The sequence below is a fragment of the Zootermopsis nevadensis genome, unplaced genomic scaffold, assembly GCF_977971745.1.
Source record: "Zootermopsis nevadensis isolate Lab colony 2312 unplaced genomic scaffold, Znev_1.0 Znev_ptg000006l, whole genome shotgun sequence".
Taxonomy (NCBI): Eukaryota; Metazoa; Arthropoda; class Insecta; order Blattodea; family Termopsidae; genus Zootermopsis; species Zootermopsis nevadensis.
In genome coordinates this window covers 2332949-2354569 of record NW_028259138.1, presented here as the reverse complement: position 1 = coordinate 2354569, position 21621 = coordinate 2332949, and the positions used below count along the sequence as shown (strand labels likewise).

At 35.7% G+C, this 21621-nt stretch overlaps 2 protein-coding genes across 6 annotated transcripts in view; both read right to left on the bottom strand.

Moving 5' to 3' along the window:
• LOC110832366 (endoplasmic reticulum metallopeptidase 1) overlaps nt 1–11792 on the bottom strand; it is a 36106-nt gene extending 24314 nt beyond the window's left edge. For 2 of the 4 annotated variants that reach the window (XM_022069288.2, XM_087343545.1), the window contains exons 1-4: nt 11724–11792; nt 6737–7298; nt 5944–6071; nt 1683–1814 (exon numbers count right to left, since the gene is read on the bottom strand). In XM_022069288.2, coding sequence (XP_021924980.1) covers nt 1683–1814; nt 5944–6071; nt 6737–7298; nt 11724–11777 — 876 coding nt within the window. In that variant the 5' untranslated portion in view covers nt 11778–11792. Of the gene's footprint in view, nt 1–1682; nt 1815–5943; nt 6072–6736; nt 7299–10853; nt 11124–11723 lie in introns of those variants that run through there. The other 2 variants (XM_022069291.2, XM_022069292.2) reach the window with 2 other exon arrangements.
• Nucleotides 11793–12753: 961 nt separating this feature from the next.
• RpS11 (ribosomal protein S11) lies at nt 12754–21180 on the bottom strand. Of its 2 annotated transcripts, none has more exons than XM_087343543.1 (5): nt 21033–21180; nt 17975–18091; nt 14485–14690; nt 13272–13399; nt 12754–12924 (listed from the first exon to the last, which is right to left on the bottom strand). In XM_087343543.1, exons 1-4 carry the CDS (start codon nt 21042–21044, stop codon nt 13276–13278), a joined length of 459 nt encoding a protein of 152 aa, XP_087199669.1. In that variant the 5' UTR covers nt 21045–21180; the 3' UTR covers nt 12754–12924; nt 13272–13275. The 2 variants fall into 2 exon arrangements, with proteins under 2 accessions (XP_087199669.1, XP_087199668.1); XM_087343542.1 differs by lacking the exon at nt 17975–18091 and adding an exon at nt 18163–18288 and having other exon boundaries at nt 21033–21144.
• Nucleotides 21181–21621: the final 441 nt, after the last annotated feature.

Here is a 21621-nt window from a genome sequence, read left to right as displayed (position 1 = left end):
ATCCTACGTCTGAAGAAGTACAAAAAGTAGTCATATGTCTGAAAAATGGTAAAGCACCCGGAAGTGATGGGATTACCGCTGAACTACTCAAAAAAGGGGAAGTCAAGTTATGGGAGAGAATACATAATCTGATATTATTAATCTGGAAAGAAGAAAAGATTCCAGAAGAATGGACCCTAGGAGTAATATAAACTATACATAAAAAGTGATATTGGAACCACGGTTCCGGAGAATTTGACGTAAATATGTCTATACAGAAAGGAACTTTATATATTGGCATTATTCTAAATATTTCCTTTATACATGCTTTACAATTGAGATAAGTTTGATTAAGACATTGATTATTCAACTTCAATCAGTTACGCTTAAAATGGGTCTCTGGTAGCTGAATGTAATGTAAAGTAATGTAATGTAGTGTAATGTAAGGTAAGGTAATGTAATGTAATGTTTTATAGGTAATAACAATGCTAAGTAAACAGATAACGTTTCCTAGGTAACAATAATGCCGAGTAAACAGATGACGTTTCCTAGGTAACAACAATGCTGAGTAAACAGATGAGGTCTCCTAGGTAACATAACAATGAAGTTACACTTTTTCGTTTCCCTTTTTCGTAACACTTTTCCTTACACATTTTTGCCGAATGACCCTTCCTTATAGACATATTTACGTCAAAAAGTCACAAATAAACTGGGAATAGGACACTATAATTTTGAGCAAGTGCAGAATTTTAATTACCTAGGTTCACAGATTAATATTATAAACTCAGTAACTAATGAAATTAAAGAACGTATTGTGAATGGTAATAGATGTTATTATGCCTATCAGAATTTAATGAAGTCTAGAATATTGGGGAGGCAACTTAAACTGAGAATCTATAAAGTTCTGATAAGACCAGTAGTCACATATGGATGTGAAGCCTGGACATTAACTAGCTTTGATGAGCAACAACTTAGAATATTTGAACGCAAAATATTACAAAAAATCTATGGTCCAATACAGAATAGTGATGGCTCCTGGAGAATTAGGTTGAACCATGAACTAGATTGTATCATACAGGGAGCAGATATTGTGAGGCTGATCAAAAGCAAAAGGTTAGCCTGACTTGGACATGTTGCAAGAATGGAAGGAAACAGGGTAACTAGAAGAGTGATGGAATAGAGACCGATGGGAAGAAGGATGAGAGGGAGACCACGGAAACGATGGATAGACAACGTGGAGGAGGATGTGAGGATAATGGGAGTAAGGGGATGGAGAAGAATTGTGAATGATAGGACAGAATGGAAAAAACTCGTCGAACAAGCTAAGACCCACATAGGGTTATAATGCTACAAGAAGAAGAAGAAGAAGAACAGGAGCAATAATAAAAATATTAATAACAATAACAACATGTGTAAGAACGTGTTTAACAACATTAAAAAGAAGAACAACCTTCAGGCCCACTCCTGTTGCAAAATAAGACAAACAGACACATGAATGAACCCATAAGAAGTTCTTCACTCACAATACAGCATAAAGAATATCAAAGGGAGCATGGAAAGCATATAAAACAATGATGAATCACCATATATCCTGAATTGTTTGACTAACTTCTAATGGAATCATTAAATTTCTATGATATTAACAGGCTGCAATACAACTAAACAGCACATTAACTTGCAATTATAAATCAAAAGGATCTAACCTGTATGAGCCACGGGTGATTGGGGCCAGCCTGGAACAATGTTTCCCTACCTCCAGCACCACAGGCCTCCAAATTTATGAAGGCCTTAACTTCATGCGCCCATTTATGTTGCGTGATAAACCCATGGGAAGCCTGAAAGAGAAGAAATGTGAATCTAACTTGAACTGAATTCAAAGCTTAGTCTATGAAGAAGAACTCAAAATGTTATGACTATGCTGTGTAGAAGGAAAGAAGAATCAGGAAGCAAGGCAAAGTGAACAACCATGGGTCACTTTAACAGATTATCATGGCATTCACCTTAACCCTTTAAGCCCAATGGTCTTCTCTTCCTCTTCTTATAGCGTTATAACCCTGTGTGGGTCTTAGCTTGTTCGATGATTTTTTTCCATTCTGTCCTATCATTCACAATTCTTCTCCATCCCCTTACTCCCATTATCCTCACATCCTCCTCCACGTTGTCTATCCATCGTTTCCGTGGTCTCCCTCTCATCCTTCTTCCCATCGGTCTCTATTCCATCACTCTTCTAGTTACCCTGTTTCCTTCCATTCTTGCAACATGTCCAAGTCAGGCTAACCTTTTGCTTTTGATCAGCCTCACAATATCTGCTCCCTGTATGATACAATCTAGTTCATGGTTCAACCTAATTCTCCAGGAGCCATCACTATTCTGTATTGGACCATAGATTTTTTGTAATATTTTGCGTTCAAATATTCTAAGTTGTTGCTCATCAAAGCTAGTTAATGTCCAGGCTTCACATCCATATGTGACTACTGGTCTGATCAGAACTTTATAGATTCTCAGTTTAAGTTCCCTCCCCAGTATTATAGACTTCATTAAATTCTGATAGGCATAATAACATCTATTACCATTCACAATACGTTCTTTAATTTCATTAGTTACTGAATTTATAGTATTAATCTGTGAACCCAGGTAATTAAAATTCTGCACCTGTTCAAAATTATAATGTCCTATTCTCAATTTATTTGTGACATTTCTTGCTGCTCTTGTAACTTTCATATATTTTGTTTTCGATTCATTTATTTTTAGCCCCCTTAATTGCGTTTCTTCTATCAATTTTAATACTGTTTCTTCCAGTGCAGCTTTATTCCTGCTAATAATAGCTATATCATCTGCATACGCACTCACTTGTATTGATTTTATGCCTATATGTCCTGAGATCTCAAGTTTCCGAATAGATGCTTCCAGCGTCAGGTTAAAAAGCATTGTTGAGAGAGCATCTCCTTGTCTAACTCCCATATTGACATTAAATGGTTTAGTTAGCTCACCATCTACTCTTACTACTGCCTTGGAGTCTTTCAACGTTGCTCTAATGAGCTTGACGTATTTAGATGGTATCCCTAATAGGAGAATATCGCTTAACATTTGGTCCCTATTGAGACTATCAAATGCTTGTCTGAAGTCCACACATAAATTATGTAAGTCAATATTATATTCATAGGCTTTCTCTTGAATCTGTCTCAATACAAATATCTGGTCTATCCGTTAATCTATCTGCTCTAAAGCCACATTGATACTCTCCTAACATGTCTTCTACATATACAACCAATCTATTATATAGAATACTTGACAAGATTTTATATATTACATTCAGAAGTGTAATTCCTCTATAATTGGTACACTCCATTTTATGTATAGGTTGTATTACTCCTAGGGTCCATTCTTCTGGAATCTTTTCTTCTTTCCAGCTTAACAACATCAGATTATGTATTCTCTCCCATAACTTGACTCCCCCTTTTTTTAGTAGTTCAGCAGTAATCCCATCACTTCCGGGTGATTTACCATTTTTCAGACATTTGACTACTTTTTGTACTTCTTCAGACGTAGGATCTTCAATATAATTATCCACAGTATAATATGTCGGCTGCTCTGTCTCAATTATATTTCCGGTCAGGATACCACTAAAATACTCTTTCCATCTATTAACAATATCACGGTTCTCTGTCAATAAATTTCCTTGACTATCTTTACATGCTACAGCTTTAGGTCTGTATTCTTGTGTTACTTCTTTAAGCTCCTTATGAAATTTTCTACTTTCATTTCTACGATGGTGTTCTATCATACTGTTGGTCTTTCTTCCTAACGCTTCTCTTTTCTTCTTTCTACATATTCTGGTGGCCAATATTTCTATTAGCTCTCGTATTTCGTTGTAAACATTTCATTCTAGCTTGCTTCTTCTGTTCCACGACCGATCTACATTCATCATCATACCAATCTTCATTTCTTGATCTTGTCTCTCCAACAGTTATATGTGCTGTATTTAAAATGGCATTCTTTATTCAGTTCCATTCATCTTCCATATTAGGCCCTTTTTCTATCTTTTGTAATTCTAAGTTTGAATTATATTGATACTCCTATATTGTACCACTATCTTCTAATTTGTCTACATTCCATCTTTTAATTCTTTCCATTTTCCCTTTCATAACCATAGATATTTTTTGCTTCATTCTAAACCCAACTAAATAACGGTCCAAATCAGAATTTGCCCCTCAGAATGTGCGCATATTTTCCACATCTGTCGTCCATCTCCTAGATACCAATATATGATCTATTTGATTAAAATTATTTGTTCCACGAATTTTCCAAGTACCCTTATGAATACCTTTCCTTGGGAAGTATGTGCTCATGACCCTTAAATTATTTGCAGCTGCAAATTGTGCTACCCTTAGACCATTATTATTAGTTTCTTCATGTAGACTATTCCTTCCAAATAGTTTGACATAGACTTCTTCTTTTCCAAGCTTCGCATTATAATCACCAAGTACTATTATCATGTCATGTTTCAAAATTTTATCACATACAGACTGCAATTCATCATAAAAACCATCTACTGCCACCTCTTCTGTCCCCTCGATTGGTGCATAGACATTAATAAGGGTTATATTATGGAATTTCCCTTTTACTCTAAGTGTACATATTCTTTCACTTACTGGCGTAAAGGCCAGCATAGTCTTACGCATTTGTCTGGTAACAATAAATCCTACTCCACATTCTCCTTGTCTATCATGTTTCCCAGAATAATATACGGAGAATTTTGCCTTATTAATTACTGCCTTACTTTTCTATCTAATTTCTTTTATAGCAACAATTTCCATTCTATATTTTATAATTTCATCAGCTATACCATTCATCGCTCCTACTTGTAACAGAGTGCACACATTCCACGTTCCAATATTTAGTACCATATTTTTATCCTTGTTCCTTGTTAATGTTCGTCTTCGTGAGGACAGTCCGGTTTCATTCATCAAATTATTCTCAACTTTATTCTTTTTTACAAGACTGGGTTGTTAGCCCTGCGCTCAACCCCCAACCTGGAGGACCAGGGACTCTTCTGTCTGGGTTACCATACCATAGCCAGAAAGACTCAGTTTTGAGGAGCTGGTTACTCGCCCTCATCCCCCCTCCTTGAGGGTAGGATTTGATGGTTGTGCTGAAAAATTATCAGCTTGAGCACTTTTCTAGATTTATTGAGCTAGTCAGTTAATCCCAATGGTATATATATATGTGTGTGTGTGTGTTCCACCTGCTCAACAATCAGTAACTCTTCATTTGGAATTTATGGGTTTTGTACAATTCTTACTGTAAATAGGGATTATTTCCTTAAACAGTGTTAACCCACTGATCTTTGTAATGGTAAAGAGTTGTGCTTTGTGGTATGGACTGAATTCTTAAACAATATTTAGACAAGCTTCAGCTTCAAAGGGTTAAGGGAGGAAAACAAGAAACAAGTTAAGAAATTGTAAACATATCAAAGATATATGTATAATTAATTTACCATATAAAACATACTTTCATTCCACATTTTAACATGTAAGTATAATAAATTCTTAAGCACTAATTCCATGAGTAGACAACTATTAAAGAGCCTGAAGATGAATGCAATCTGGGATGTCATGCTGTGTATTCTAGAAGAGATTTACCAATGTGTCAGAGGTGCTCACTGCCTCCATCATTATGAGCTTCCCTATTATGGAACTTCATAATTCATTATCAGCACCATAAAAGTCCACCATTAAACTCTGTATAAAGCTGGATCAATCCAGGTTAGACCTTTACAACCTATTTAAGATCCATTCTACTATTATTCTTGCATTTATGACTAGATATGCCTATTTCATGTATTAATAAACCTGTTTTCATCAAATAAACATTTATGAATTAAATTTGAAAATGCATATACATTACACTACACAAAACCAATACTGTGGCCAAAAAGCTTCTTTACTGAGCACAGTCTCTTACCTGTAGTGGACTTTCTTCAGCTCCATTGAATAGGAATATGACATTGTGTTTGAGAGGTGTCTTGGACCGAGAAAGTATTTCCAGAACTTCCAACATTACTGCACAATTTAAACCATCATCACTACCACCTGAAATAGATCCATAAAAATTAAATACAGTCTATTTTAGGTTCAACATAGTTTTCACTTTGAATGTATATCCTTAGTGGTTACAATGTCTGTTTTATTTGGTCAAATGCCAGAATTTTTTATATGCAGCTACTGGAGGTTGGCCTGATGTATACAATGAAGTGTTTTTGGGTGATCAGCCACATTAATATGAAGTAAAGATCAAATTTGCTTCAAGACCATCTTTATCATGAGGTACTGACTATTCAGTCACAGTGGACACTTCAGACTTTATATCAAAATAAAATATGTAGAGAGGACTGGAAAGGAAATTGGCATTGCCTACTCTATTTACCATAATTATCCACAAACTTTACAATGTGTTACTAAATTTTCTTGTAATTGCTGAAATTATGTTGATATCCAAATGAGAAATTCATGGTATCTAGTGATTAGCACACTAGCCTAATATCCAAAATATCACAGGTTTGATCGCAACCAGCCACTAAGAATAAAAAAGTGATAAATTCTGCCAGTGCAATGATAAAAAATCACCTAAAAATAGAAGTAGAGCTAATTACCAAAACACTGCTTATCAAATATACCTCAGGCAATGAACAATTACCAATATAACATTCCTACAATGAGCATAAAAATATAATCATGACAACAATGTAGTAGCCTACCTGGGCTAGTTGGTACAGAATCAAAGTGGCAATTGATTAGAAGACTTGATGATGAGTTTGCATTGGAGCTCAATTTAACTAGAAGATTCTGAACCTGTGAATAATAATTTGTAAACCCATATGGCTTATATGCCAAAGGGTATGAACCAGTACACTTCTGGATATCAAAAGAAATTCTCTGATCAGGACTTGCTCGCTGCATGATGAAACTTATTTCACGTGTAAGAAATTCAACTGCAAGAATCTCATTCTCATAGCTGCCGACTGGTTTTGAACCATAGCCTGCTATCTGGCGTAAATGGTTCAAGGATCTTTCTGCAATGAACTGATCAGGGTGGGACCCTATGTCTTTGAGAGACAAAGGTGTAGGCAGCCTGTAATGTAAAGCATATGCAAGCCCATACAGCAGTACTCCAATAATGAACACCACAAGTGCAGCATATGTGGGCAATTTGATTACATTACAAATAGGCTTCGAGTATCGACTTTGTTCTGGCTGATAAGTTTCAGGTGGATCCTCATTTTCATCATTACGCAGTCGTAATCGAATATTTCCATGTTCCTGAAACAGAAAACTATATCAATGTTTGTTTGCATACATTTGAATCCCATATCATCATCATCATTAGTCCGGCTTTCTATGTTGAAAGTTGGTGACCCATCACTAGACATGTTCCACAATCTTTCTCCGTCAGTCTCGATCTTCTACTTCTCTGAGTAGGAGGCCCAGAGGCAGATTCGATTTCTCTTCCACCTGGTCCACCCATCGCCTTGGGGATCTTCCAAGCGATCTTTTCCTGGACAATAATTTTTTCCAGGCTATCTGTCCTGTCACCGTACAATATGCCCAAAGAACTGTAGAATTCACTGATAGCATATGGAGGACAGTCTCTTCTGTACATTGAGTTCGTTGAGTATCGAGTAATTGGTTCTTTTCTCCATCCATGATACTCTCAGCATCCTCCTGTATGCCCACATCTCAAAAGAATCGATTCTTCTTCTGTCTTCTGCCTTAATTGTCCACATTTCTGCACCATACAGGAAAACTGGAAACATCAGAGTCTTCAAAAGTCTTAGGTTCACTGTTAAATCAACAGCTATTCATATGCAGAATAAAAATAAAGTGCAATGAAATGAGGATCAGGCAAATCATGTACTATTCAAAACATAGTTATGGGATGTTACAGTTAAATGGTTAGTTCTGCTGCTTTGTATTCAGGAGGTCCGAGGTTCAAATCTCGGCCCAGAGACCACATATCATAACTGGGGTTTTTGTGATCTTCCTTAGTCCCTATAGGCAAATACCACAATAGTATCTTAAATTAGGCCATGACCACTTCTTTCCACTTCCTTCCTTCCTTCCTTTCAATGTACAATATTCACTGTCATCCTCTCACCAAATTCTACATTCTAGATATTGAAAGCATTGTTAAATAAACAATAAATAAATTAATGTAGTTATGGGAAACCATATAAATCCTTCAATGAATCCAGAGTTATATAACATTTTTATTGTCTCTTTTATAATGTGCCTGTAAGGATGTGGAAGCTTCAGTTTAGAAGAGATCTTAGCAACATCCAAACTGAAAAAAATGTATTTTCATACAGTCAACAACATAAATATATTATCAATTAGACTGTAGAGAATGTAAACAACACAGATACACATACACTCCCTGAGGAAAAGATGCAACTTACAGGAAGATCCAGGAGTAAATGGAAAGAACAGTTTAACTTCTGAACCTAATAGCAGACTTAAAATACCCAATCCTTGTGGTGGTGGTGGTGGTGGTGAAGGCAGAAAAGGAAAGCAGTGAAAGATGGGAGAGCCAATAAAGAACATTAAAAATTCTGAGATGTCCTGGATATGGTAAGGAATAAATATTCTAAATGGAGGAAAATAATCCAAGATTATATATAAAAGTTGTTACAACCTTTACAGGTAACAGAAGATATTGAATCCTTACATTTTCACAAAAAATCCACAACACAGACAATGTATTCAATGATCAACAAAACTGGGAAACCTTAAAGACCTATTCTATGATGAACAAGGACTATCTTCCTTTGTGTCCCATGATCAGAAGCAACTTCATGTACAACAGATACAAAACTCTATATGCTGGAGGGGTGTTCTGAACTAATGAAGAAACCTTTTGAGAAAGGTGTATGCAAAAGAGTAAATAATTTCTTAAACGCAAAAAACATCCTTGCTGAGGAACAATTTTGATTTAGAAAAAACCTCTCAGCAGAAAAGCATTATTGAAATCTTATGTGCCATTAATAATAGAATGTATGTTGGTAGAATATCCTATGATCTTGCCAAAGCATTTGATTGTATAAACCATCCAGAATCTTCAAAATATCATGAATGATATCTTTGCCAACCTAACAAATGGTTTAAAGCTAACAAGCTGGCATTAAATTTTGATAAAACAAACTACATAAAAGTTACTACTAACAAGATATTTCCTAGTTAAAATGTAGGTTTTGACAATAAATTAATTACGAGAGTAGAAGCAAACAAATTCCTTACAGATTGACAGTTACTTAAACCAAAAGAAACACATTGACTATAATATTCCCAAACTAAACTCTGCATGCTTTACCATGAAGACAGTCATATCAATCAAAACAGACACTTTACAAATGGTTTACTTCGCTTATTTCCACTCTATTCTGTCATATGGGTTAATCTTCCAGGGAAATTCAACTAACAGTAATAAAGTATTTTACATCCAAAAGAAAATAATTAGAATAATGGAAGATGCTAACAGCATTGTCTCTTGCAGAAAATTATTTCTGAAATTTACTACATTTCCACTTACAAGTAAATTCATACTCTGCCCAAAAATCTGTGTAAGTTATTTGCAGCACTAGCGCACCTAGCTGAAGGACTATGTCATCTCTCTGCTCACACTAAAAAAATCTCTTATTTGCCTTAAGGGCACACGAATACCAACATTGAGTGACAATTTATTTTGCTCTTAAAAGTATGGATAAGAACTAAGGCATTAAGATGTCGTCGTCTAAAACAAAGCACTTTAAAATTTAAGTAATTTAAAATCAGCTTGTACTTACGAGCAAAATCAAACTGAAAGAACTGATAATGACACTGAGTGGCAAATTTTCTTTGAGTACTTTCTAATTTATTAGAATCAGTCAGAGTAAGATTATTCCATACCACCGAAGCATACTCAAACCTAATAATAAAGTGAAAAGAGCACAATGTGTATATTACCATTGGTAAATATGACCTCGCATCATTTACATAAATAATGCAGTGTCAGTGATGTCTTAACATTATAACATGAATAAATTTTCACAACTTTCAGTAATCAAATACATCTTATCTCAGCTAAATAACTGCTTAAATTTTTTTGAAAAAACTGCTTCTGAGGGATGTCAGAGTTACAGTTTGAGCTTATTTACATTCCACAGATCCTTCTTTGGACTAAACCAATGGATGTAGAACATGTCATATTACAAGTACCAAACCTTATTTCACATTTAGATCAAGAATCATCTACAGAGTAGAAGTGATTTAAGAAGTAATCTTTTAATGCAAGCTTGAATACTTTTATATCATGATTTAGACTTCTAATTGTACATGGAAGATTACTACATAACTTGATACCTGTATAGTATACTACTTTCTGAAATTTTGTGAGGTTAGTATCTTGCATATGAAGACAATATTTATGTCTTGTGTTTAAATTGTGCACATCTGTATTTTTTTAAAAGTGTCCAAGATTTCCACATGAAATCACTGTAAGGAGTATATATAATCACTTGCAAGTGAAAGTGTAGTAAATTTCCTAAATAATTTTCTACAAGAGAATTCTGTTAACAACTGCCATTATTCTAATTATTTTCTTTTGGATGTAAAATACTTTATTACTGTCTGTTGAATTTCCCCAGAAGATTAATCCATATCTCAGAGTGGAGGTAAGCGAAGTAAACAAATTTTAATGGATCTATTGTCATTAGTGGTACATCTGCCTTCATGGTGAAGCATGCAGTTTAGTTTAGGAATAATATATTCAACGTGTTTCATCCAATCGCCGAATTTATTTATTTACATGACTGGTGGAGATAGAAAGTAGTATCGTCTTACCATTCTGTCTAGGCACTATCACTTTGCCATTAACACTGCATTTCACGCTATGAATAAAACTATGCCACTTCTTATTGCTTAGACTGCATCAACGGTATAGGTTATCATGGTCAGCTGTCGTATTAAAATCCCTAAATCGTCTCAAGGTCTCCCATGATAGATGAAATATTGTCCTAAATTATAAAATGCACGTCTGCGGAATATTCTGTAACCTTACTAAAGCATTTTATTGTGTAAAACTAATTCATGGTAAAGCTGGGCAATTGTTTTCGTCATACCTTCACGGAGAAAAGAAAGAGTAGAAACTATAGCGCCTTATTCAGTTTATAACAAACACTCAACTGAGGTGTTATTAAACACTCATTCTCTCAAGGTTCAATATTTAATCATCTTATTTTTCTCTTATACCAATGAGCGCTTCCCTCACCCCCCACGGTTTTAATCCAAGCCTGTGTTCTTAGTGGATAACAGCATATTAACTTATTCTCTAGCTACTACTTTAAAAATTCCATTGATGTGTTTAACCCAGAACAAAAGCTGTAAAGCCAGGAAACCCACATTAAATTTTGACAAAGAAACTTCATGCTAGTAGTAACAAAAAACATATCTACTGAAATATAGGTTATGATAAAAACAACCTGTTGAACTATTACTACTAGATTCCTTGGCTTACAAATATACAATAACTTAAATTGGAAAAGGCACTTTGAATGTTTCCCCCAAACCCAGTACAGCATATTTTTCCATGAGTAGTTATACATCATTCTTGAAAATACAATTTTGGTTCACATTACATGAAGAATGAAGGTGGTGATCTGGGATGTTATGCTATGTAATCTGGTACTGAAAATGATTCAGAGTAATCATTACCCTGATGGAGGCAGTAAGCACCTCAGAAACATCAGTAAGTCTGTAGTACTTCATCCCAGAAGACACTCACTTTTCATATATCCCACTATGAGAAGTTAAAACCTCATGTGTGCAATTTACTACATACTGGAGTTCATCCATTAAAAAAAATGGCAGTATGTACCACAATGTATAGTATAAAATAACACTCAAAATGTGCCTTCAAAGAAAAATTTTGACAAGAAATTAATTACCTGTATTGGTAATATTTGTATTGACACTGATCTAGGGAAAGCAACTTCAATCACCCTGGCTACTCTGACCAGTGTGCACACCTTGATTGTTATGCCCCTTCAGAGCCACAACCAACCTAGCATCAGCTCTAACCATCACGTAGCAGAAAATTTATATCTACACCCAGGACCTATTATGATAGTACCTCAATGTACAATGAGCAGATAGCCTTGATACCAGATTATATGAGATCATCCTGCTGATGTATACTTATTAGCGGTAATAAACCATCAAACACCTACATTCAATATAATTCTGTATTAGCTTAACATCAGCTACCTTGGGATACACATTTTGGCCATATAGCTCACTTTCAAATTTAGATTTAAAATTTAAATAGCAAGTATATTTGGATACCAGCTTCAGCTAGACGTAGTTGGTCAAGTCACTGCTATTCTACCTCACTTGTACCAATCATCAAGTGTTGCAAAGCACATTTGATTCATGTGTGAATCTACTTTCTCATTTCTATAATCCAACAAAACTTATTAAATGGGTAAAATGTTCAATAAGTCTTTAAAATTATTCTCCTTAGACTGGATATCTTTCTACATGGGAAAAATTTGAAATGTCATATAAATACATTATTCTTATGGCAATACTTTTGTAATTTTTTAGATGAGAAACCATTTTAAGTGGTATCTTCTTACACAGGGGCTACAGTACTAGGAAGGATGAAGGAGGCGGACAACAGAAAGCCAACAAAAATTATGAACTTGAGAGGAATTATTAACGAGGGTCATTTCAGAGCCATGAACACAATGACACCAACATTTTAATTCAATTTATATTATTCTTACATATTTAGAATTTTTTGAAACTTTTCTTTGTTCCTGTCCCTTTAGAAACTTTAAGGACATTAAAACGGACTGTCTTGCTGAGAGGCCTGCACTCTCCAACTGTCACCACATCTCCAATCTCCATATCCCTGAAATTATAAGTTCAACTGTAATTATTCCAACATTTGAGAGGCTATTTCTACCACAAATAATTTATTGCATCAGAAACATGTTTGTCTTTCATTAACTTCAGAAGACCGTCATGAATTTCATCACACACAATCCTACATTTCCTGGTACATTTAAGCACAAAAAAAGTCCAGCCTAAATTATGTCTATGCACCAACCTCCAATCTACAGTACTAGGAAGGATGAAGGAGGCGGACAACAGAAAGCCAACAAAAATTATGAACTTGAGAGGAATTATTAACGAGGGTCATTTAGAGCCATGAACACAATGACACCAACATTTTAATTCAATTTATATTATTCTTACATATTTAGAATTTCTTGAAACTTTTCTTTGTTCCTGTCCCTTTAGAAACTTTAAGGACATTAAAACGGACTGTCTTGCTGAGAGGCCTGCACTCTCCAACTGTCACCACATCTCCAATCTCCACATCCCTGAAATTATAAGTTCAACTGTAATTATTCCAACATTTGAGAGGCTATTTCTACCACAAATAATTTACTGCATCAGAAACATGTTTGTCTTTCATTAACTTCAGAAGACCGTCATGAATTTCATCACACACAATCCTACATTTCCTGGTACATTTAAGCACCAAAAAAGTCCAGCCCAAATTATGTCTATGCACCAACCTCCAATCCAAATGTTCTAATTTCTGGCTGAGAACAAAGGAAGTGTCACTCGCAGGTAGCCTCTAGTATCAGAGTTGGAAGAAATACCAATGCTCATCAGAACATAAAGAGTGTACCAGGATCTGACTGCCAGACTTGTTGTAGGGGACATTCCCTTAGTAAATTCAAATTAACATAATCAAACTAAATTCAAATTTAAATAACCAAACATACCTCAGTCTGAAGATAAACAGTTATGGAGATAACAAAAGTACTTTTGAAGAAAGTGAGTTGTTAAAACATTTAATAACAACAAACCATTAAGAACAGAAAACAAACCAAAGTGAAATTGAGTTGTTTTTATTTAAGACATTTAATGACAACCAAACCATTAAGTAGACAAAACGAACACCAGCTGCAAGTTCAATAGGATCCTCCTGGCATACTCCATAAAAATAACGACTGTTTAAGAAACTTGACTACAGCTTACTCCATGTTCAATTTAACGAATCTCTCAAGACCAGAGAATGACAATTATGGGTTTCGGAAATCACGTTCAAACTAATTTGTGTTCCTATATTTGTTGTTTTGCATATCTACAAAATATGATCAGTCAATATGAATATTTGCACAATTTTATAATTTTTTGACTACAGAACTTTCTTACATTCTCAGACCTGCAACCACTTAGAATAGCACAAATGAACCCCAAAACCATAAATGAGTATAAATAATATCCCAATCTCAACTTTATACACACATTAAACTACATTATTATCTCACATAACAATGTAAATAAGATATTTTTGCATATTCTAGTTTGCTTGTCAATTAGATACAAAAGTAAACACACAAAATCTTTACACACAGCACCAGTGTTAAATTCATAACTGGCAAGATAAATGTACCTGAAACAAGGAGAAAGATGGACAGACATATTCCTATGCCGCTTTTCAAAACGATTGTATTTACGGATGTAATGAAGGTAGTCACGCCTGATGACAATGGTCCGCTGCATCTTCATCTTCTGAACAACACCTGTTAGAATGCGCCCTCTGATCGATACATTCCCAGTGAATGGACACTTTTTGTCAATGTATGTTCCATCTATAGCCTACCAAGAGACATACCAAAAAAAATTACATTTATACAATTCAGTGTATCAAATAACAACCTTTCCAATAACAATGAAATTGTCAGAAAATTATATATTAATCACGGTTTTCAGTAGACCGTCGTATATTTTCATCATTATAATAACATGAGTATTAATGTGAAAGAAGAAGTATTTGAACAACACACAGAGGCTGAGACAGAAAGTGAGTTCAGGGTCTTCCAGCTAACAAGGCAATGCACTCAAAGTAATGAATAGGTGATTTAAACCCCTGTACTATGACACTGCAAGCTTGATTATAACTTTGAGGTTAATAGATCACAGTACACTAGTGTAATGCACAGTGTGCTAAGCCATGACACATGGCCAATAAAGGTTAATTATTAAAATGCACATTTCTTTAGTTTTACATAATTCTGTACTCAGAAAATAATTCTCAGCTGAACCCATTACTTAACACACTACACTACAGACAACAGTAAAAAATTTAATCTGTAATAAGTTTCAGTTCTAGTGGATTTTATATACAACATACAAGACATGAAAGAAGAAAATACCAACATGCACATGTATTGTATTCAACCTGGGGTATGCAAAGACATCTAAGGGAGTGCGTGAAATTTAAAAAATATATGTACTATTTCATGATAAACACTGAATAATCAGTAATGTAATTTATTTAATTCATTTTAGATGTAATTATATACTATGTATAACTTGAATTATACACCAACAACTTTGGGGGTACAAAGTTGAAGATAAATTATATCTGGGGGTATTCGAACAAAAAAGGTTGAATACCACTGCCATAGAGCACTCAACCTTACACAAATGCCTTAACCCATATCTGTGGACATGCACACCAAAACCATGTTATCTTATTTGAAATGAGAATGATGTTTCAACAGACCACCTGTTCTGAAATAAATCAACCTTATTAATCATATTCAAAAGTCTACTGCTGAAAACAAACATACGCCTATTCTTGTATCAATAATATTTAGAAACTCAATTTTCATTGTTTATGCTCATGTTACAGCCATACTGCTTCATTGTGGCCTACACTGAAATTTAAAACACAATAATCTGATATATACAAAAAGAAAATCTTTACAATACGCAGATGAAAAGTGGAATCTTCCTGTTCCTTTGCATGATGGCTGCAAAACATGAAAACCGGAGTACAGGAACAGTGAACTCCAAAATCCCCTCTCACTCCTACCAGTATCTTCTTTACCAATTATGTCAAAATAATTTGCTTTTATTAATTTGTTTCAAAATAATACAAACAGAAATTCTAAAATAAGAAATTCAATTCTGAAACTTTTTGTACCCCAATGAGGCTTACAAACCACTGTTCTACAATAACTTCAACACAGATTTCACTCCAACTATTCATTTTTTTTACATTCAATAGCTGAATTCAGAGGATGTTTTGTAACCACTGTGGTAGACTAGAGTCATTACCAGTAACTACAAACTTTATAACATGCTGCATAAAGTGGCACATTTCTAACCCCAAAACAGATTCTGACTGCTGATGATGAAGACTCTCAAGTAACATCACTACATTCAAGAATGCATTACTTGATGTGAGACCATTACTACAGTCACATCAAGTATTGTGGTACAAGGTAACTGTACCATAACAAAATATTGTAAAAAAGTCTCCTGCTCACTCCACAGACTTCCCTGCTCCAAGCTCCCAGTCACATAACTAAAACTAAGCAGGCAAAAACATTTTATTTTTACATTTGTGATACCATTAAAAGCTCTGGAATACAAAGAAATTACCCAGCTTAGGTCAGTCTATGTCTTATGTAGCACAGAGAAAGCATTGTATAAGATAAGTTTATTAGGTAAGCTACCCAATGGCAACAGAGATGAACGTTCAACACAAACCCAATCACAGCATGGATTAACGTAGAAACAGAAATGTCATATTCATTCTTTTGATGAATATGTCAGCTGGGAATTGTCACATCTTAGGATCCAAAAGTTACTGATATGCAGCAAGGTGGTCTCATCAACAAACAACAGACTTTTATACATTACCAATAAGTTGCATATACAGTAACCTGTAAAATTACAAGAATTCTGGTATAACAGTTAAAAATAAACCCATTTTGCTGTCTAACAAGGTTAGTGGACTCTTCTGTTATGAAACAAAGTATAACTAACCCAAACACCAACATCAACACTTCAGATGGCAGTTGAATACACCTGCTAGCATGGTCACAGTACAAGGAAGTCATGTATAACACAGACAGGTATGTATAACCACAAGCAGATGCAAGTGTACAACATGGCAAAACGAACAATGGTGACAAAAAGATGTGAGCCTACAAGGAAAAGTATCTTTGTACATGCCAATAAAATGTTACCCAATGTTTCTCCCATTCAAGGAGTAAAAATATCCAGAAGTCAAAGGTGCACTAGATGCATTTTAAGTTGGAGGGGGGAGCACAAAACACTTAAAGTGTGTGAAGACCTTGAGGATGCATCACTTGAGCAGCTGCAAGTAAATGCAAAAAGTGGAATAACAGACGAAATTATTGAGGAACAATTAAAAGTAGCACATGGGAAGCAGATGACAAATATTACACCCAAACACTATGTATTTTGCTCCTTAACATCCTATCTATATACATACTCCAAAACATTGCCTTTTCTTTTTACCAAAATCCTAACTGCACCAAATAATTTAATACACTAATAAATAAAAAATGCAATTTACTGTCATTCTCACTTTTACACAAATATGGCGGTGGACAAAATATGGGACTGTAATGGGGTTAGAATGCGAACTCATTCCTAAGGAACTACGTCTGAAATAGTGGTGGAAGGTATAATCCCTCAAAATCACCTGACTGGGGTATGGAAAACTAATTAAACCCAAGGTCAGTCAATGATAGACACTTATGTCCTGCATTCATACAACAAAGACCAGAATGATGCCGATGGGCAACTGTTGTACTGAGGGTTGCACTAAAAGAGCTTCAGCATACATACCATATATCCACCAATTAAGTGTTCTGAACACTTGTGAAGCTTCAAAACTGGGAACCTTGAAGTGAAACTATATTTCTAATTAGTGGGCATGACAAGCAATTCTAGATTTACCAAAACCACCAGTTATGTAACCAAAAGCTATCTCATATGCAATCACACCACTCCAGTCCAAATCAGGCAGACACCATCCCATTCCCTGTAAAGTGGACACCAACACTTAAGTCCTCTCCCATCACCAGCCGCCAACAGGCAAAGACATGGAATACACAAACCTCTCTGGGAGTTTTAAACCCAAGACCAACATTGCGATGTCGACGAAGTACTTTCTTCTTCTGCCCAAATTTTCTGTTAAGGTTCAAATGTGGCTGCTTTTGGAATGCTCTCTCTGTCTATACATAAAAGGAAACAAAACAAAGATTAATGCACATAAAAACAATGATCTTATTAAAATCCAACCTACCTCTCTTGGTGTCTTAAAACCCAAACCAACATTACGTATGTAACGAAGAGATTTCCTTTTTTTGGCTCCTAAGCCTTTCTTACGATTGAGAAAAATTGTAGGCTGCTTTTGAAACGAACGTTCACTCTGTAAAATGGAACAAACAAAACAATTGTGCTTTCTGCAAAAATTATAATTTCTAATACTAACTAGCTCCCTGGTAGCAGAACCCGCAGGTTCAACAACAAATCCTGCCACCGGCCATGATCCTGAGCCAACTCCATCCATTTGTCATCCTCAGCCCACCTCCCTAAGACCAATCTTGATGTTATCCTCCCATCTCCTTCTTGGTCTGCCCCAGTGATCATATTCCAGGATTCCCTACCAAAATTCTGTATGCGCACATTCCCCCCTCACCATGTGTGCTACATGACCAGCTACGTGAAAGTTTAGTAACCTAATAAAGTAATCTTTCCATCTGTCTATGATGCCATGTGAGTCAACAAGCAGATCCCCATTCTTGTCCTTAATCACATGTGTCCTAGATTTGTACCTCTTCTTTAAATCATTTATGCCTCTAAACAACTCCCTGCTGTTTTTATTTTTGCTGTTAGTTTTCGGGTCCCCTATCCAATCTTTGAGATACCCCCTCCTTCTTATTCCTCAAAGTTCTGCTGGTTACGTGCCTTACTATGATACCTTTTCCTATTTATTTGAGTATGGGCCTGCAGCCATTGCAACCTAATCTGCTATCTCCATCTTACCAAGACAGAGCATTCTACATCAAACTGTGCTTTATTTTGTGAAATTTTATATCTTACACTCTATTCAGCGTAAATTTTCATGTTATCCTGTATATTTCCTAGGCCTTACTGATGTCTACTTCCCTATTCACTGTTTTCTCTCAAACGTTTTCTAGGATTGCAAACCTATTTGAAATGTCTACCTGATACTCTTGATACATCTCTCAATCTTTTGACACTGAATTTCTCAATCCTGTATATCTGCCCCACCTGTTTTCTGACTAAGAGTCTTGCCCTCTATTTTGCTATCACTAAATAATGGTTAGTATAACAGTCTGCTCCCCTATAAGATTGCACTTCTACAACGTTTGATTGTCCCCTATGCTTTATTAGAACGTGATGAATTTGATTATGAGTCATCCCATCAGGGGAAGTCCTAGTGTGCTTATGGTAAATATGTGAGAATGCTCCCAAACTGAGCCTCATACTCAACCAAATAAAGTACCAACACTAAACACACAAACAATGGAATAGCTATCTCTAAATCTCAGGGAAAACACAGCAGTACAGAAACAGCAAATACCTTATCCAACTGTGGTTCAAAACATAGTGAATCTTGTGCTAGCGAGAATCAGGCAAGATACTCCAACCCCTTTCCAATCCTGCTCCTTCATGTCCTGCACCAGTGCAGCAAAAAGAATTGCATCAATCTGGCATTCCTATCTCAGTCAGCCCTTATCCAGTACCAAGGCCACCCCCATTAACCTCACAGGACACAAGAGCTGATGGGGTCAGCCCAAGTGGTCAAGTCTCTGGGTAGCAGCAGCAGAAATAGCAAGCCTAGGGCAATGTAACATATAATATTGGAAGCTCGGGGATATCCATGCCCAACAAGAGAACATCAACGGATTTAGAAATATGATGTTAGAGGTGAGGGGCAAGCATAGGAGCTAGGCCCCACAGAGCAAGAATACTAGCGAAAGGCCAGGGCTGTAATGCCCCAGGTGCTGGAAACTGCAGTTTGAATCCTGGACAAGAAATCCATGGTCTTTTTGAAATGAATGAAGGTCCTGAAAATGGCCTGTTCCCAAGGATGGCTAAGCCCCAGAGGAACAGTTCTGGTGTATCCATGGTTTATTTAACATAGGATGGTGGATGGGGTGGCCAAGCACTGTGGGTAGAAGGCCCAGGGAGGCAAATCTAAGGGGAGCAAGCATAACAAAGTCCAAAAGAGAAGTATAAAGGGTCAAAAAGCCTTGGGAGGGGGAAGAGCCCCAGTAAATCAAAATCTGGGGCGGAAGGCTTAGCAGTACAAGAACCCTGGGAACAAAAATCCCTGGTTTAGCTCTGCCCCTTGAGGAAGCCTTGTGACTTTCCCAACTCCTGGGGGGGGGGGGGGGGCTTGGTGGGATCTACCTGAAAGACACGAGACAGACAGACATGGGCTGGACCATAGGGTATTCTTAATTTCTGCTGAAGCACAAACACACAAAAACATTTTTGACTAAGACACCATGTTATAATTGTAAGTAGGGTTAGTCAAAAATATCAGTGAACCACTTGCCTCTCCACAGCAGTAGATCAAACATTCAGTAAACTTTCGCAGAAAATACTGTGATAGAATGGTGCAGGCTGCTTCACGATTACACATAGCTCATTTATATTTACCGTATATGTAAACAATTAACCAGTATTTAAAGAAAATAAATAACTATGCATGTACTATAAAAATAATGTTCCATTACCTTGCAAAATTATTTTCAATTCCGTTACCAAACACTGCGATTATGTATTTGCAATCCGCGTAGCACATGAACGTGTTACAAATACTACAGTGGCCTGCAAAATCAGGCACAAAATCTATTCTACAGTGGACTATTAAATCAGTTATAATCTATACAATCCTGCTTTGCAGTAAATTAAATTTTACTACATGCAAAGATAAACTAAAATTACTGCAATGTTTCATTAAGCATCCACGTGGAAAAATATTTCCGAATTACAATACCCCAGAAAGAATAACCTTCAAACGCTCTTTCATGAATAAAAACAAGAAATCCGTAACTAAATCATCACCTAAAACAAATATAAGCACACGAAGTACTATAATAAATACATCTTGTACACACTATAATATACAAAGCGTACCTGATCAGCCATCTTCCTTGCTGAAAGAACAGGAAGTAGATCTCAGTTACTGTACATTAACTTAGTGAATAAATATTTTCCATTTCTATGTTGGTATTAGTCTATGAACGGGTAGAGACTACAAGTTCGCAGGAATGTCAGAGAGTATACTGCCTATAAAGTTGATAATGTATGTTGGTATTAACTGTGGTAGGTAGCGTGAGAAAATATTGGTTTAATATGCACTTTTCACTGAAAAACAACTTTTCTTTGTATAGAATAGAATTTATGCACGTTCCATCGATCCTTCATAGACCCACGCCAAGGATGTAAAACATGCCATAGCACAAATACAAATATAAATTACACAGTTCATACAGTAATTTCTAGTCAAGTAAAGTAATTATCACAAAAATATTTACACAAGCAAAACTAATATATTTTACATGTATTTATATAGCTGAGAGTTTCGGTTGAGGTAAATTCTTCAATGGAGTGGGAGTCTTAAACCTCTTTATATCATGATTAAGTCCTTGTAGTGGGGGCAAGATTATTGAATAATTTAATTCCAGTATAGTAAACTCCTTTGTAATGTTTACTGAGTTTGGTG

Excerpts from the sequence above, each read along its gene's own strand:
- RpS11 (XM_087343542.1), bottom strand. Across the intron at positions 14,691-18,162 it reads GTTTTAAGACACCAAGAGAG|GCTATAGATGGAACATACAT; the intron begins GTAGGTTGGATT and ends GTCTCTTGGTAG. Across the intron at positions 13,400-14,484 it reads CATCTTTCTCCTTGTTTCAG|GGATGTGGAGATTGGAGATG; the intron begins GTACATTTATCT and ends TTATAATTTCAG.